The 15,826-nt window shown below is 48.7% G+C and overlaps 1 protein-coding gene across 1 annotated transcript in view; it reads right to left on the bottom strand.

The window, feature by feature from the left end:
- The window catches only part of LOC145361852 (IQ motif and ankyrin repeat domain-containing protein 1-like), a 128,856-nt gene that overhangs the window by 70,027 nt on the left and 43,003 nt on the right, over positions 1 to 15,826 (bottom strand). The window contains exons 2-3 of the mRNA XM_080217829.1: positions 2,807 to 2,925; positions 440 to 604 (exon numbers count right to left, since the gene is read on the bottom strand). Coding sequence (XP_080073955.1) covers positions 440 to 604; positions 2,807 to 2,827 — 186 coding nt within the window. The 5' untranslated portion in view covers positions 2,828 to 2,925. The remainder of the gene's footprint in view (positions 1 to 439; positions 605 to 2,806; positions 2,926 to 15,826) is intronic.

Below are 15,826 nucleotides of genomic sequence, written 5' to 3'. Positions count from 1 at the left end.
TTGCCAGTTGAACACTCTGGGAAGAAGTCCATACAGAGATGGAACATCAGGTTTGACATTTCCTTTAATCTGAATTCTGGAGTGAAAGAGCTGAGGGACAACTTCTCCTGCCATTCCAGCATCTCATGGCTGATCTCTAACCAAGAACCATTTAGCTGCCTCCATTTGCCTGATAAGAACATAGGAAATAGGAGCAGGAGTAGGCCATCTAGCCCCTCGAGCCTGCCCCGCCATTCAATAAGATCATGGCTGATCTGTCGTGGCTCAGTTCCACTTTCCCGCCCTCTCCCCATAACCCTTAACACTGTTGGTTCAAAAGACCGATCTATTTGGGAGGTTTTGACAGAAATTCCAGAGTATAAAGTCCAACAGCTAAAAGTTCGAACTGGAGCCCAGACAGAAGTTGTTTCTGATTTCCCATCACCCTGCGATACCTGACCTCCTTTAACAAAGCCTTCATCTCATTCACATCCCCATCGAAAGCTGCTTCCAACATCCGGTTCCTGCGTTTCTGCTCCTCCTGTCTCTTCTTTCGTTCCTTCTCTTCTTTTTCACGCTCTTTTGCTGCTGCTTCCTGCTCTCTCTTCACCAGAGCGACAAAGGCCTAGTGAACACAGACAAGAGGTTAATAAAAACTCACAAAAGCCCGATCGATCAGAATCCAACACCGTAAACCAAACAACAAGGCCAACTGAACCCTATCCATAAACCTACGGGCATGGGTGATGGTTTCCAGAAGGTCATGGATCCAATTTCAAGCAACACATACCAGAGCAGTCCCAACGGAGCACTGTCACAGGGTCAGTGCTGAGGGAGTGCCGCACTGTCAGAGGGTCAGTGCTGAGGGAGTGCCGCACTGTCAGAGGGTCAGTGCCGAGGGAGTGTCGCACTGTCAAAGGGTCAGTGCTGAGGGAGTGCCGCACTGTCAAAGGGTCAGTGCCGAGGGAGTGCCGCACTGTCAAAGGGTCAGTGCCGAGGGAGTGTCGCACTGTCAAAGGGTCAGTGCTGAGGGAGTGCCGCACTGTCAAAGGGTCAGTGCCGAGGGAGTGTCGCACTGTCACAGGGTCAGTGCTGAGGGAGTGCCGCACTGTCAAAGGGTCAGTGCTGAGGGAGTGCCGCACTGTCAAAGGGTCAGTGCCGAGGGAGTGTCGCACTGTCAGAGGGTCAGTGCTGAGGGAGTGCCGCACTGTCAGAGGGTCAGTGCTGAGGGAGTGTCGCACTGTCAGAGGGTCAGTGCTGAGGGAGTGCCGCACTGTCAGAGGGTCAGTGCTGAGGGAGTGCCGCACTGTCAGAGGGTCAGTGCTGAGGGAGCGCCGCACTGTCAGAGGGTCAGTGCTGAGGGAGTGCCTCACTGTCAGAGGGTCAGTGCTGAGGGAGTGCCGCACTGTCAGAGGGTCAGTGCTGAGGGAGTGCCGCACTGTCAGAGGGTCAGTGCTGAGGGAGTGCCGCACTGTCAAAGGGTCAGTGCCGAGGGAGTGTCGCACTGTCAGAGGGTCAGTGCTGAGGGAGTGCCGCACTGTCAGAGGGTCAGTGCTGAGGGAGTGCCGCACTGTCAAAGGGTCAGTGCTGAGGGAGTGCAGCACTGTCAGAGGGTCAGTGCTGAGGGAGTGCCGCACTGTCAGAGGGTCAGTGCTGAGGGAGTGCAGCACTGTCAGAGGGTCAGTGCTGAGGGAGCGCCGCACTGTCAGAGGGTCAGTGCTGAGGGAGTGCCGCACTGTCAGAGGGTCAGTGCTGAGGGAGTGCCGCACTGTCACAGGGTCAGTGCTGAGGGAGTGCCGCACTGTCAGAGGGTCAGTGCTGAGGGAGTGCCGCACTGTCACAGGGTCAGTGCTGAGGGAGCGCCGCACTGTCAGAGGGTCAGTGCTGAGGGAGTGCCGCACTGTCAGAGGGTCAGTGCTGAGGGAGTGCCGCACTGTCAGAGGGTCAGTGCTGAGGGAGTGCCGCACTGTCAGAGGGTCAGCGCTGAGGGAGTGCCGCACTGTCAGAGGGTCAGCGCTGAGGGAGTGCCGCACTGTCAGAGGGTCAGCGCTGAGGGAGTGCCGCACTGTCAGAGGGTCAGTGCTGAGGGAGTGCCGCACTGTCAGAGGGTCAGTGCTGAGGGAGTGCAGCACTGTCAGAGGGTCAGTTCTGAGGGAGTGCCGCACTGTCAGAGGGTCAGTGCTGAGTGAGTGCCGCACTGTCAGAGGGTCAGTGCTGAGGGAGTGCCGCACTGTCAGAGGGTCAGTGCTGAGGGAGTGCCGAACTGTCAGAGGGTCAGTGCTGAGGGAGTGCCGCACTGTCAGAGGGTCAGTGCTGAGGGTGTCCTCATAAAATTATGAGGGGTAAGGACAGGGTGAGTACGGAGCAGCTGTTCCCTTGGTTGAGGGGTTAGTCACGAGGGGACAGAATTTTAGGGTTCGGTACAGGGATTCAGAGGAAATTTGAGTAAAAACTTATTCACTCAGATGGGGGTGGGAATCTGGAATGGACTGCCTGGGAAGGTAGTGGAGACCGGAAACACTACTTCAAAAAATATTTGGATGAGCTCTTGGAACATCAGAACATTCAAGGAAATTGGACATGTGCAGGAAAATGGGATTGGAGCCTTTAGTGGGAGATATTGCCGGTACAGACTCGATGGGCTGAAGGGCCTTTTCTGCACTGTGTGATTCTAAGACTCTACAATTATTGACCAGGAAGTTGGAAGTAGAGAGAGTAGCAGGTGTGTGGAAGGAAATGAAATGGTTTTCCATGGGTGTAAGGTGCAGGGAGTAGGGAAGGGGTTGTGTGTGGCTGAGGCTACTCTCCCAGGCTGTTCTTCTCCAACCTCTCTCTGAAGTTTCTCCATTAATTCTTCATAGTTCTCCTTCTCCTTCAGACGTTTGACTCTTTCCTTCCGTGCACGATACTGCCGCCATGCACACTGGATGATGATGGCAGATCGGTCTGTGGGAAGATACAAAGTTCAAGGATATTCCATTCAGTTCCCTTATCTACATCATTATATACATACTGAATAGCTGGGGTCCCAGCACCGATCCCTGTGGCACCCCACTAGTTACTGCTGGCCAATTTGAAAAGCACCCATTAATTCCTACTCTTTATTTCCTCTCTGCCAACCAGTTTTCTATCCATCTCAATACACTTCCTCCAATCCCATGCACTTTAATTTTATATGCTAATCTCTTGTGGTAACCCTTGTTGAAAACCTTCTGGAAGTCTAAATAAACCACATTCACTGGCTCCCCCTCATCAATTCTACTGGTTACATCCTTGGAGAATTCCAGTCGATTTGTTAAGTATGATTTCCCTTTCATAAACCCATGCTGACTCTGTTGATTTGATTTGATTTATTATTGTCACATGTATTACCATACAGTGAAAAGTATTGTTTCTTGTGTGCTATACAGAAAAAGCATACCATTCATAGAGAAGGAAAGGAGAGAGTGCAGAATGTAGTGTTACAGTCATAGTTAGGGTGTAGGGGAAAATCAACTTAATACGAGGTAGGTCCATTCAAAAGTCTGACAGCAGCAGGGAAGAAGCTGTTCTTGAGTCGGTCGGTATGGGACCTCAGACTTTTGTATCTTTTTTCTGATGGAAGAGAGAATGTCCAGGGTGCGTGGGGTCCTTAATTATACTGGATAGCTTATGAGGAGCGATTAAATAGACTGGGTCTGTACTCGTTGGAGTTTAGAAGGATGAGGGAGGATCTTATAGAGACAGATAAGATAACGAAGGGGATGGAGAGGGTAGAGGTAGAGAGATTTTTCCCGCTTAGAAAGGATAGCAGGACTAGACGTCACAGCCTCAAGATAAGGTGGGGGCAGTTTAGATCTGAGTTGAGGAGGAACTTCTTCACTCAAAGGGTGGTGAATCTCTGGAATTCTCTGCCCGTTGAAGTGGTGGAGGCTGCCTCGCTAAATATATTTAAGTCACGGGTAGATAGGTTTTTGACAGACAAGGGAATTAAGGGTTATGGGGAGAAAGCGGGAAAGTGGAACTGATCCACGACAGATCAGCCATGATCTTATTGAATGGCGGGGCAGGCTCGAAGGGCTAGATGGCCTACTCCTGCTCCTATTTCTTATGTTCTTATGTTTACCCTGGCAGCAGGAAGTGTAGACAGAGTCAATGGATGAGAGGCTAGTTTGTGTGATGGATTGGGCTACATTCACAACCTTTTGTAGTTTCTTGTGGTCTTGGGCAGAGCAGGAGCCCAGACCAAGCTGTGATACAACCAGAAAGAATGCTTTCTATGGTGTATCTGTAAAAATTGGTAAGAGTCGGGCACAGAATGCATTGAGCTCACTGGGGAGAGGTGCATTGTTGCTGGTGATACATGCCTACGGACATGGTAACAGATAACATCAAAGGGGGCAAAAGTGATGACAAGCCACATGAAGAATCCACTGCATGGGCAAAGACCTGGTAGATGTGTCCATGAGACCCTTACAGCAACGAGGCTCCGAAGTGATGAAGGTTATGATGAGGTCATTCGAGCACATTCAAGCAGAATAAACATCAAGTCTGTCTTCATAATTCTCAACATCTCAGCAGAGGACACAAATCCAAAAAAAGTAATCACAATCGTACACAGCAATGACCTCATCCTTGGAGGACTCAGCAGTTCAAGGAGTAAGCGGCCATTCTGTCTTGTGATAAGAACTCCACTTTTCAACCTTTGCCCAGATGAGGTGATGATGGGGTGGACAAATCCTTGCCTAATAGGCCACCGCATTTGATGAGCTTCTTATTGTGCATAAATAATGAGTTGAAAATCAGATGATCTGGTGAGAGGACCTACTCCTCCACCCAGCAGGGGGAGCATGCCAACTTTCCTGCCTACCACCAAACTAACCTTGGCAATGGAACATTCCCACTGCACTGTTCACACACAGGTACACCTGTTCATAATGTGGCCATCCGATGGGGAGGAACTTCAAACACTACTTCCAATTCTGCCAAAAAGGTTGGTAACCAAAGATTACTTAACCATCCAAACAAAAGAACAGTCAGCAGATAGACGCACTGGATTGGCAATGGAGAATGGAATGGAAGGACCTGGGTTCGATTCCCAGCTCGGGTCACTGTCTGTGTGGAGTCTGCATGTTCTCCTTGTGTCTGCGTGGGTTTCCTCCAGGTGCTCCGGTTTCCTCCCACTGTCTGAAAGATGTGCTGATTAGGTGCATTGGCCGTGCTAAATTCTCCCTCAGTGTACCTGAACAGAAGCCAGTGTGTGGCAACTAGGGGATTTTCACAGTAACTTCATTGCAGTGTTAATGTAAGCCGACTTGTGACATTAATAAATAAACTTCAAAAAAAAACTTCTGAAAAAGTGAGTGGGAATGGAGAGGGAAATGGGGGAAGGATGAGGGGAGTGAGGAAGGGATCAGGAGTTGGTAGGAATTTGCATGTGGGTGTGATGGAGGGAAGAGTGTGTGTGCTTTGAGGGTTGGATGGGGTAATTAAAGTTTAAAGTTTATGGATTAATGTCACAAGTAGGCTTACATTAACATCAGAGTGAAGTTATTGTGAAAATCCCCTAATCGCCACACTCCGGTGCCTTCCAGGGGGAATCTAGCGTGGACAATGCACCCTAACCAGCACGTCTTTCAGACTGTGGGAGAAAACCAGAGCACCCGGAGGAAACCCACGCAGACATGGGGAGAATGTGCAGACTCCACATAGACAGTGACCCAAGCCGGGAATCGAACGCGGGTCCCTGGTGCTGTGAAGCAGCAGTGCGAACCCACTGTGTCACCGTGCCACCCCATTAGGGACAGGGAGACAATTGGAGTATAGGAAGAGGTGATGCCAATGGGAGAGTGTTACTTTGAGGCTGTGAAAAGTGCTATCTAAATGCAGTTCCTTTTTGCCCCTCTAGGTATTTGGGAAGTGGTCTGTCCTAGTTTTATTAAATGTAAAGAATAGATATAAAGAGTGAAGGTAGTGATTGACACATCCTCTTTCCCCTCAGTAGCACGGTCATCTCATCACCATCTTAGTACCCACGTGTTTATAAAGCACTGACTTCAAACTCTACATTCTCTGAAAGCAATCAAAGTTGGCACTGCCCAGGGCAATGGGCACTCCTAGCCCATGACCTCCTGGGGGGGCCTCAATGACCTCTAATTCTACCGGTGAGGCCACCATGTCTGGTCCTCACTGAGGGGAGAAGCACAGGTTATCCTCACCAGAGAGAACTTCCCCTGGTGAGGGTACACAGGCACATGAGCCCAGGCTCATTAATTCCATTTAAATTCGATATAAATAATTTATTCAGCCTTGTGCCAGAAATGGGTGAGGGGCTGTTCATGCTGGAAATTGGGCCTGAACCTGATTTCTCTGCTCTCTCACGCTCCTATTGGCTCGCTGGGGGTGCAGTCTGATAAGATTGTCCTCAAATTCTCTGTTTTGATCAGCCTGGTTTAGGCAGCTCTGTACCTGTGTGCATGGATGCTCTGGATGGTGATGGGGATGATTGTGATGGATACGGGGCCTTCTCCCGCCCTGCCTGACTGACACTCAGACCGTTCTCAGGACTCCCTCAGTCTTTATCTATTGTTTGAGCGCTGGATTCTGGTTTTTGATCTTCAGCCCCCCCTTCTGGTTCAGAGTTGTGTTTCCTGCAGAAATTTCCAGTTTCTCTCATACTGTAGTCCATTTGGAGTCTGTACGATAAGGAGACCCTGGTTCCTCTGTGATTTCTGTGACCAGCAGGATTCCAGATCCCTTCCTGCAGAATCCTCAGTCTCTCTCCCATGTTCAGCTCAGACAGAAGTTGGGTATCTCTGTCTAAGTGCAGTTGTTGCTTCTCCTGTCTCAGAATGAGCAGATCCTGCACATGGTAACTCACTGACTGTGAGAACTGCAGTTGGGGCAAAGTTGGGAACTTTGATCTTAGTCTTCACTCCATCAGGAGATGAACCAATAGCCTCTGATGGAGTATTCCTGAAATCCAGCAGGATCAGGTCAGCCTCTCTCCCATCTGCCTTGGTCTTCCTCCACAAGAGTTTTAAGGTTTGCACGGTACGTTCCACCATTCCATTGGATTATGGATATTTGGGGTTTGATACAGTGCGGTGAAACTCCCAGCCCTGAGTGAATCTGGGAAAGTCAGTACCTCAGCATTGTGGATCACTGCCTGTGATAGCCATAATGAGTAAAGATTTATTTCCAATGATTTATTCCAGCGTCGTTCTTATTATTCTTTCTCAACAGCACAAACTTCTTTGACTAAGATCAAAGTTCCAGTTTCTTGTAGAGCAGAAGGGACTTTTCTCCGAAATGTGGGCCAGCCAGTTTACACAATTTGCTGCCGTTTTCTCAGGGTGGTGTCGTTCTTGCTCACTTCTCTGATCTCATCCAGTTTGGTTCCAGTCACAGATAAATTCTTTATCAGCTTGCGACCACGTATTTGTTGTGTTGGCGGTTTGGAGAGAGGAGCTGTGATCACCCAACTTAACCTACTAGGAACCTGAGCTCACACCCAAGCTTGAGGAGTATTTAGCATCAGCGAACTTACACATGATTACAGATTTCTAACTGATTTTTTTACAATTACGCCAATGCACTGCCAAGTAGGGTGGTGGAGGCAGGCACGCTAGGGACATGAGCTGACTAGAGATAGAGGGATACAAAAGAATGTTCTAGTTAAGAATCAAGAGCCTCAGGATGTTCCTGGGAATCAATAGATTCCTATGGGCCGTCCAGCATATTTTATGGCTCACCTGTCTCTTGCTTTGGAGCTACTGGGGATCTTCCGTGAATGTCTGTATAGGCTGTTGTATGTTCATTGATGTCTCTTTTTTTTACATCCACAGGTGATTGGGTCCGCCTTGTTGTCCAACAAGGGGTATACACACGGTGGGTTGTGCGAGGGCTGCTCTTGGATGTTGTTTCGAGAGTTGCCTAGTGCTTCATGTCGTTAGTGTACGCTTAAACTGGACCAGCTGACGGGAAACACGACAGCTCAGTGACTATCACTGTCTGCTGTGCGGATACAGGGACCCGGGTCAGATCTCTGGCTTGGGCCGGTGTCTGTGGGAGTTTGCACATTCTCCCCGTGTTTGCGTGGGTTTTCTCCGGGTGCTCTGGTTTCCTCCCACACCCCAAAAACGTGCTTTTAGGCTGATTGGTGTTAATAAATTGTCCCTGAATTGGATCTCCCTTAATCTGGCGCACATATAATTCCCTAAATTTCCACCCCTTTATTGTGGAATCCACGAGATGTAGACAAAAGTTGTAGGTAGGAGGAGGATTGGGATGAGACACTCACTGAGTGTTAAAATGGGCGGCGTGGGCTCGTTGGGCGGAAGGGCCTGTTTCCTGTGCTGTGTTGTTCTTTGATTGGATTAACCCACGTTGTTGGTTCTTCTGTTTTCCCGATGATGTGAAGTTTCTCCATTCTGTCCAGCTCTCCTCTCAATCGCTCTCCCAGCATCACTGCCACTTTCCAGGTGGCTGCATTTTGGGTGTCACAGTTCTGTCAGTTTTAATGGTGCATTCTCCTTTTGACAAGAAATCCCCTCGAACACAGCTTTGTGATCACTCAGGGTGTGATCAGAGCTGATAATCGTTACTCTCCTGATTAACTTCAGATTTTCACAAACTCTGATCCCGAGAATGGGGGGTTTTTACCACAATAAATGGAAATGGTTGAGATTGTTTTTGGTATTTTAAATGTGAATTGGCTCTCGATAGTAATCTCTTTACCTGTGCAAACAGACAGTTTTACTTCTGTTTTAGTTAGCTGCTTTCCTTTAATTATCTGATGACACTGGCTGAGGAGAACAACAATTGCTTGAAATTTACCAGAATGCTGACAATTGTTAAACCAAACTTCCATTTGTTCCCTGTGTTTTTAATCCAATCCAGTCCAATTCAGAGTCTGGACAAGTTGGGACATTCCCAATCTGACAAGACAGGGCTCTCACCTCCCGTCTTGGGCTTGATCTACACGATCCAAGCTGATTGGAGTAGGTATAGCTCCTTCTCCAAGGCTTGATCTCATTTACATCTAAGCCATAAGGCCGAGATTCTGCTTTAAAAAATTGCTTCAAATGTAACCTACTGACTTCAACCAATCACAGCATGTCGATAGTACACTTGATCTTAACCAAAAGGCCTTTGTCTCTTTTTGCTGTTACTGCAGCAATGAAAAGTTCCGTTGCAATGTTGGTGTTGTGATCTGCAACTGTCTGCACTTTCTACAATTTACACACTTTAACAGAGTGATTGTTTAGCAAAGTTCTTACACTGCTGTCCATCCGCTGGATAGCTGTGGGTTAAGTGCTCTGTTCTACAATGACTGCACTGAAATGTTTTAATAGCAGTTTTTACCAAGAGACCGTTTGGTTGCTTTTCCCCAGTGCTGTTTGTATTATACTGCAGGTAACTGCTTCATTATGTGCTCTTATCACTTTCCCTCCAACATCTGCTTCATCTGGCATTTAGTTGTCTGCGCAACGCTGCAGATAGTTACTGCTATGTGTGCGGAACTTGGCTATCAGTCTCTGTTCAGCAACTCTGCGCTGTCGTGTGTCGTGAAGGCTGCCTTGGAGAACGCTTACCCGAAGATCAGAGGCTGAATGTCCGTGACCGCTGAAATGTTCCCCAACAGGAAGAGAACAGTCTTGCCTGGTGATTGTCAAGTGGTGTTAGAACATAGAACATAGAACACTACAGCACAAACAGGCCCTTTGGCCCACAGGTTGCACCGATCATATCCCTACTTACCAGGCCTATCTATAACTCCCAATCCCATTAAATCCCATATACTCATCCAGAAGTCTCTTAAAAGACCCCAGCGAGTTCGCCTCCACCACCACCGACGGCAGCCGATTCCACTCACTCACCACCCTCTGAGTGAAAAACTTACCCCTAACATCTCCTCTGTACTTGCCTCCCCGCACCTCAAACCTGTTTCCTCTCGTAGCGACCATTTCAGCCCTGGGAAATAGCCTCTGAGAATCCACCCTATCTATTCCTCTCAACATTTTATAAACCTCTATCAGGTCGCCTCTCAACCTTCGTCTCTCCAGGGAAAAGAGACCGAGCTCCCTCAACCTATCCTCATAAGGCATGCCTCCCAATCCAGGCAACATCCTTGTAAATCTCCTCTGCATCCTCTCAATAGCTTCCACATCCTTCTTGAAATGAGGAGACCAGAACTGCGCACAGTACTCCAAGTGGGGTCTGACAAGGGTCTTATAAAGTTGCAGCATTACCTCCCGACTCCTAAACTCAATCCCTCGATTAATGAAGGCCAGTACACCATACGCCTTCTTGACCACATCCTCCACCTGCGAGGCCGATTTAAGAGTCCTATGGACCCGGACCCCAAGATCCTTCTGATCCTCAACACAGCTAAGACTCCTACCCTTGATATTGTATTCCTTCATCCCATTGGACCTGCCAAAATGGACCACTACACATTTATCCGCGTTGAAGTCCATCTGCCACTTCTCCTCCCAGTCTTGCATCCTATCAACGTCCCGCTGCAACTTCTGACATCCCTCCAGACCATCCACAACACCACCAACCTTTGTATCGTCTGCAAACTTGCTAACCCATCCCTCCACTTCCTCACCCAGGTCATTTATGAAAATGACAAACAGCAAGGGTCCTAGAACAGATCCCTGGGGCACTCCACTGGTGACTGACCTCCATACAGAAAAAGACCCATCCACAACCACTCTCTGCCTTCTGCAGGCAAGCCAGTTCTGGATCCACAAGGCCAAAGGCCCTTGGATCCCATGCCCTCTCACCTTCTCAAGAAGTCTTGCATGGTTGCTGTGGCAGGGTTGTGTGGTGTTGTGGTCACTGTTCTCCTGAAGGCTGCATAGTTTGCTGCGGACAATGGTCTGTTTGAGGTTGTGCAGTTGTTTGAAGGCAAGAAGTGGGGGTGTGGGGATGGCCCTGGCGAGATGTTTGTCTTCATCAATGACATGTTGAAGACTCTGGAGAAGATGTCGTAGTTTTGTCTTCTGAGGAGGTCGGTGCGGTTTTTCGCTGTGGCGCATCGGAACTGTCGATCGATGAGTCGAGTGCCATATCCTGTTCTTATGAGGGCATCTTTCAGTGTCTGGAGGTGTCTGTTGCGATCCTCCTTTTCTGTTTGTAGGGGATGGCTTCTTTAATGTGTTTAGGGTGGAAGCTGGAGAAGTGGAGCATTCTGGGGTGATCCATGGGCTTGCTAACTCAAAGTGGACAGGATCTCCATGAAGATCGCGCATATTGACACAGACATTACGTTTCTACAAAGATGCAAGAAAGCAGACAAGATACTGAAAGGATTACAGATCATGAACCCACTCAGATCGAACTATAACACAGACTACACTGAGAGACTTTGCCATTGCACCTCTCTCACACTCCTCAACCACCCCATACACCAGCTCTACAGGTAACGCCGCATCCTGGAGACCAAGATAGAGTCCATATTCTCAACTGGCGCTCAGGACACAGACCAGCTGTGCAACTCTGCCAGGCAGATGAGACAAAGAAACTACACCATCGACATACACACTAAGAACAGGAAACGAGAAACTCGGCATCACCGCCAGCAGTGACCAAGCCTCCCCCGGTACCACACTAGAAAACAGAACCATCGCAGGGAGGTCCATTCTTAACTTGTCGGATTACACACTTCAACCAGAAATCAAAGTTCTCGGCCAAGGGCTCAATTTCCACCAAAATAATCCCCATCAGTCTTGCAGCAGACACAGAGGAATTCATCAGGTGAATGAGGCTGCGGGAGTTCTTCCACAAACCCCAAGGGGCCAACAGCGAACACAATGAGACAGCCAATGAACTGGAACAGCCGACAGAGAGATCCGCAGTGCAGCAACCAAAGAGGAAAGATTCGGATTGGACTCCTCCGGAAGGCCGCTGTCCTCGATTGGACATGTCTGCTCGAGCCTCAGGAGGTGTGTCAACACCAGATTCATCAGCTGTACTCTCAAAACAGACCCGAACATCACCCAACCACAACACAATGCCAGCCACTCTCACAAGACCAACCGCAACATTGTCATCAAACCAGCAGACAAAGGAGGGGCCATCGTCATACTGAACAGAACGGATTACTGTAAAGATGTGTACCAACAACTAAACAATGGGGAACGCTACAGACAGTTACCCGCAGAGCCGACCAAAAAACACACCCGTCAATTCAACAGACTGATTAAGATCTTTCATAGAATCATAGAACTCTACAGTGCAGAAAGAGGCCAAATGGCCCATCGAGTCTGCACCAACCACAATCCCACCCAGGCCCTATCCCCACATTTCTACATATTATACCCACTAATCCCTCTAACCTACGCATCTCAAGACATTAAGGGGCAATTTTAGCATGGCCAATCAACCTAACCCGCACATCTTTGGACTGTGGGAGGAAACTGGAGCACCCGGAGGAAACCCACACAGACATGGGGAGAATGTACAAACTTCACACAGACAGTGGTCCAAGCTGGGAATCGAACCCAGGTCCCTGGAGCTGTCAAGCAACAGTGCTAACCACTGTGCTACTGTGCCACCCGTTTTGTTCTGGACGTTCAGAACACCCTCCGTGCTCTCATTCCACGTACTCCCCGCATTGGAGATCTCTACTGCCTCCCAAAGATACACAAGGCCAACGCATCCGGCCGTCCCATCGTATCGGGCAATGGGACCCTGTGTGAGAACCTCTCCAGCTATGTCGATGACATCCTGAAACCCATTGTACAAAGAACCCCCAGCTTTTGTTGCGACACTACAGACTTCCTACAGAAACTCAGCACACACGGAGCAGTTGAACCAGGGACACTCCTCGTCACAATGGATGTCTCAGTGCTCTACACCAACATCCCCCACAATGATGGCATTGCTGCGACTGCCTCAGTACTCAATGCCAACAACTGCCAGTTTCCAGATGCAATTTTACAACTCACCCACTTTATCCTGGACCACAATGTCTTCACCTTCAACAACCAGTTCTTCATCCAGACACATGGAACAGCCATGGGTATCAAATTCGCACCTCAATCTACCAACATCTTCATGCACAGGTTTGAACAAGACTTCTTCATCGCACAGGATCTTCAACCATTGCTCATTGTTCCTGAGGAGCAGCATCGAGAGGCAGCGATTTTTGGGCGTGTGAGGAGGCAGCAAAAAGGTACATTTTTCTGTTTATATTGTTTAACTTTTTATTTATAGTTTTAAAAGTTGCGAGTTTCGGCGGCTTTTTTTAAATTAGTTAGAAACTGGAAGTCGTCACTAGGACGCTTGCTGGTATTTGTAGTTTTTTTTTCTCGGGCCCCTAACCCTATAAATTAGTGTAGAGAGGATACCCGATCCTCTACACTAGTAGAGAATCCCACCCTCCCACCTCCTCTAACCTAAATTATAAGTGTGGGGGAAGTTTTGTTTTATTATATTTTTTATTTTTCTGCTGGTAATTGTTTCAGGGATGGCAGTTCAGGCAGTGTGCTGCATCTCCTGTGGGATGTATGTGGTGAGGGAATCTAGTAGTGTTTCAGGTGATTTTACTTGTCGGAAGTGTGTTAGATTGCAGCTTCTGGAGGAGCGTGTAAAGGAGCTGGAGGTGGAGTTAGAGGAACTCCGCATAATTCGGGAGGCAGAGGTGGACATTGATAGGAGTTAGAAGGAGATAGTCACTCCTAGAAACCAGTCTTGGGTCACTGCCACGAGGAGGGGAAAGAAGAATGTGGTGGGACAATCCCCTGGGGCTGTTCCCCTCCAAAATAGGTTTTCGGTCCTGGAGGCTACAGTTGAGGAGGAATCAACTGGGGATAGCCAAAGGGAGCAGGTCTCTGGGGATGAGCCTATTGTAAAAGCTCAGGTGGTTAGGGGTTGCAAAAGATTGGGCCTGGTGATTGGGGACTCCACAGTTAAGGGGACGGATAGGAGAGTCGGTAGCAATGATAGGGACTCGGGGCTGGTGTGTTGCCTCCCAGGGGCTGGGGTCCGGGATGTATCAGAGAGGATATTCAAGACTCTCAGGGGAGAGGGAGATCAACCCCAAGTTATAATTCATGTGCTGAGGGAGTGCCGCACTGTCAGAGGGTCAGTGCTGAGGGAGTGCAGCACTGTCAGAGGGTCAGTACTGAGGGAGTGCCGCACTGTCAGAGGGTCAGTGCTGAGGGAGTGCCGCACTGTCAGAGGGTCAGTGCTGAGGGAGTGCCGCACTGTCAGAGGGTCAAAGAACAAAGAACAAAATCAGCCCGGGAAACAGGCCCTTCGGCCCAACGAGCCCGCGCCGCCATCTCAACACCACCAGTCTGTGATAGGTATATCCCTGTCAGGCAAGGAGGATTTGGTAGGCCCAGGGAACTGTGGTGCACTAAAAAAGTTGATTCGTTGGTTAGGAAGAAAAAGGAGGCTTATGTTCGGATGAGGCTTGAGGGCTCAGGTAGTGACTTAGAAAGTTTTAGATTGGCTAGGAGGGAGTTGAAGAGGGAGTTAAGAAGGGCTAAAAGAGGACACGAGATGACTTTGGCTGATAGGATTAAGGAGAACCCTAAGGCGTTTTACAGGTATGTCAAGAACAGAAGGTTGGTTAGGGTAAGATTAGGGCCAGTTACAGACAGTAGAGGGAAGTTGTGTGTGCAACCGGAGGAGATTGGAGAGGCGTTGAACCAATATTTCTCTTCGGTGTTCACGCAAGGGGACATGAATGTAGCTGAGGAGGACACTGGGGTGCAGGGGTGTAAAATAGATAGTATTGCAGTTGATACGGGGGATGTGCTGGATATTCTAGAGGGTTTGAAAATAGATAAGTCCCCTGGTCCGGATGGGATTTACCCTAGGATTCTCTGGGAGGCAAGAGAGGTGATTGCGGAGCCTCTGGCTCTGATCTTCAGGTCGTCGTTGGTCTCTGGTATAGTACTGGAAGATTGGAGGACAGCAAATGTTGTCCCATTGTTTAAGAAGGGGAGCAGAGACTTCCCTGGGAATTATAGACTGGTGAGTCTTACTTCTGTGGTGGGTAAGGTTTTGGAAAGGATTATTAGAGACAGGATTTATAGTTATTTGGAGGGTAATGAATTGATTAGAGATAGCCAGCGTGGTTTTGTAGCGGGTAGGTCGTGCCTTACTAACCTTATCGAGTTCTTTGAGAAAGTGACCAAAGAGGTGGATAGGGGTAAGGCAGTTGACGTGGTGTATATGGATTTTAGTAAGGCGTTCGATAAGGTTCACCATGGTAGGCTTCTGCAGAAAATGCAGATGTATGGGATTGGGGGTGATCTAGGTAATTGGATCAGGAATTGGCTGGCAGATAGGAGACAGAGGGTGGTGGTTGATGGTAAATATTCATCATGGAGTTCGGTTACGAGTGGTGTGCCTCAGGGATCTGTTTTGGGGCCACTGCTGTTTGTAATTTTTATTAATGATCTGGATGAGGGTATAGTTGGGTGGATTAGTAAGTTTGCTGATGACACCAAAGTCGGAGGTGTGGTAGATTGTGAGGAAGGGTGTCATAGTTTGCAGGGTGACTTAGAAAGGTTGCAGAGCTGGGCCGAGAGGTGGCGGATGGAGTTTAATGTGGAGAAGTGTGAGGTAATTCACTTCGGTAGGAATAACAGATGTGTTGAGTATAGGGCTAACGGGAGGACTTTGAATAGTGTGGAGGAGCAGAGGGATCTAGGTGTATGTGTACATAGATCCCTGAAAGTTGGGAATCAAGTAGATAAGGTTGTTAAGAAGGCATACGGTGTCTTGGCGTTTATTGGTAGGGGGATTGAATTTAGGAGTCGCAGCGTCATGATGCAACTGTACACAACTCTGGTGCGGCCGCACTTGGAGTACTGTGTGCAGTTCTGGTCCCCACATTACA

This window comes from Carcharhinus amblyrhynchos, chromosome 2 (assembly GCF_965287045.1).
Source record: "Carcharhinus amblyrhynchos chromosome 2, sCarAmb.v2.hapA, whole genome shotgun sequence".
Lineage (NCBI taxonomy): Eukaryota > Metazoa > Chordata > Chondrichthyes > Carcharhiniformes > Carcharhinidae > Carcharhinus > Carcharhinus amblyrhynchos.
Note: the sequence above shows the minus strand (reverse complement) of the source record. Positions and strands in the feature narration are given on the sequence as shown.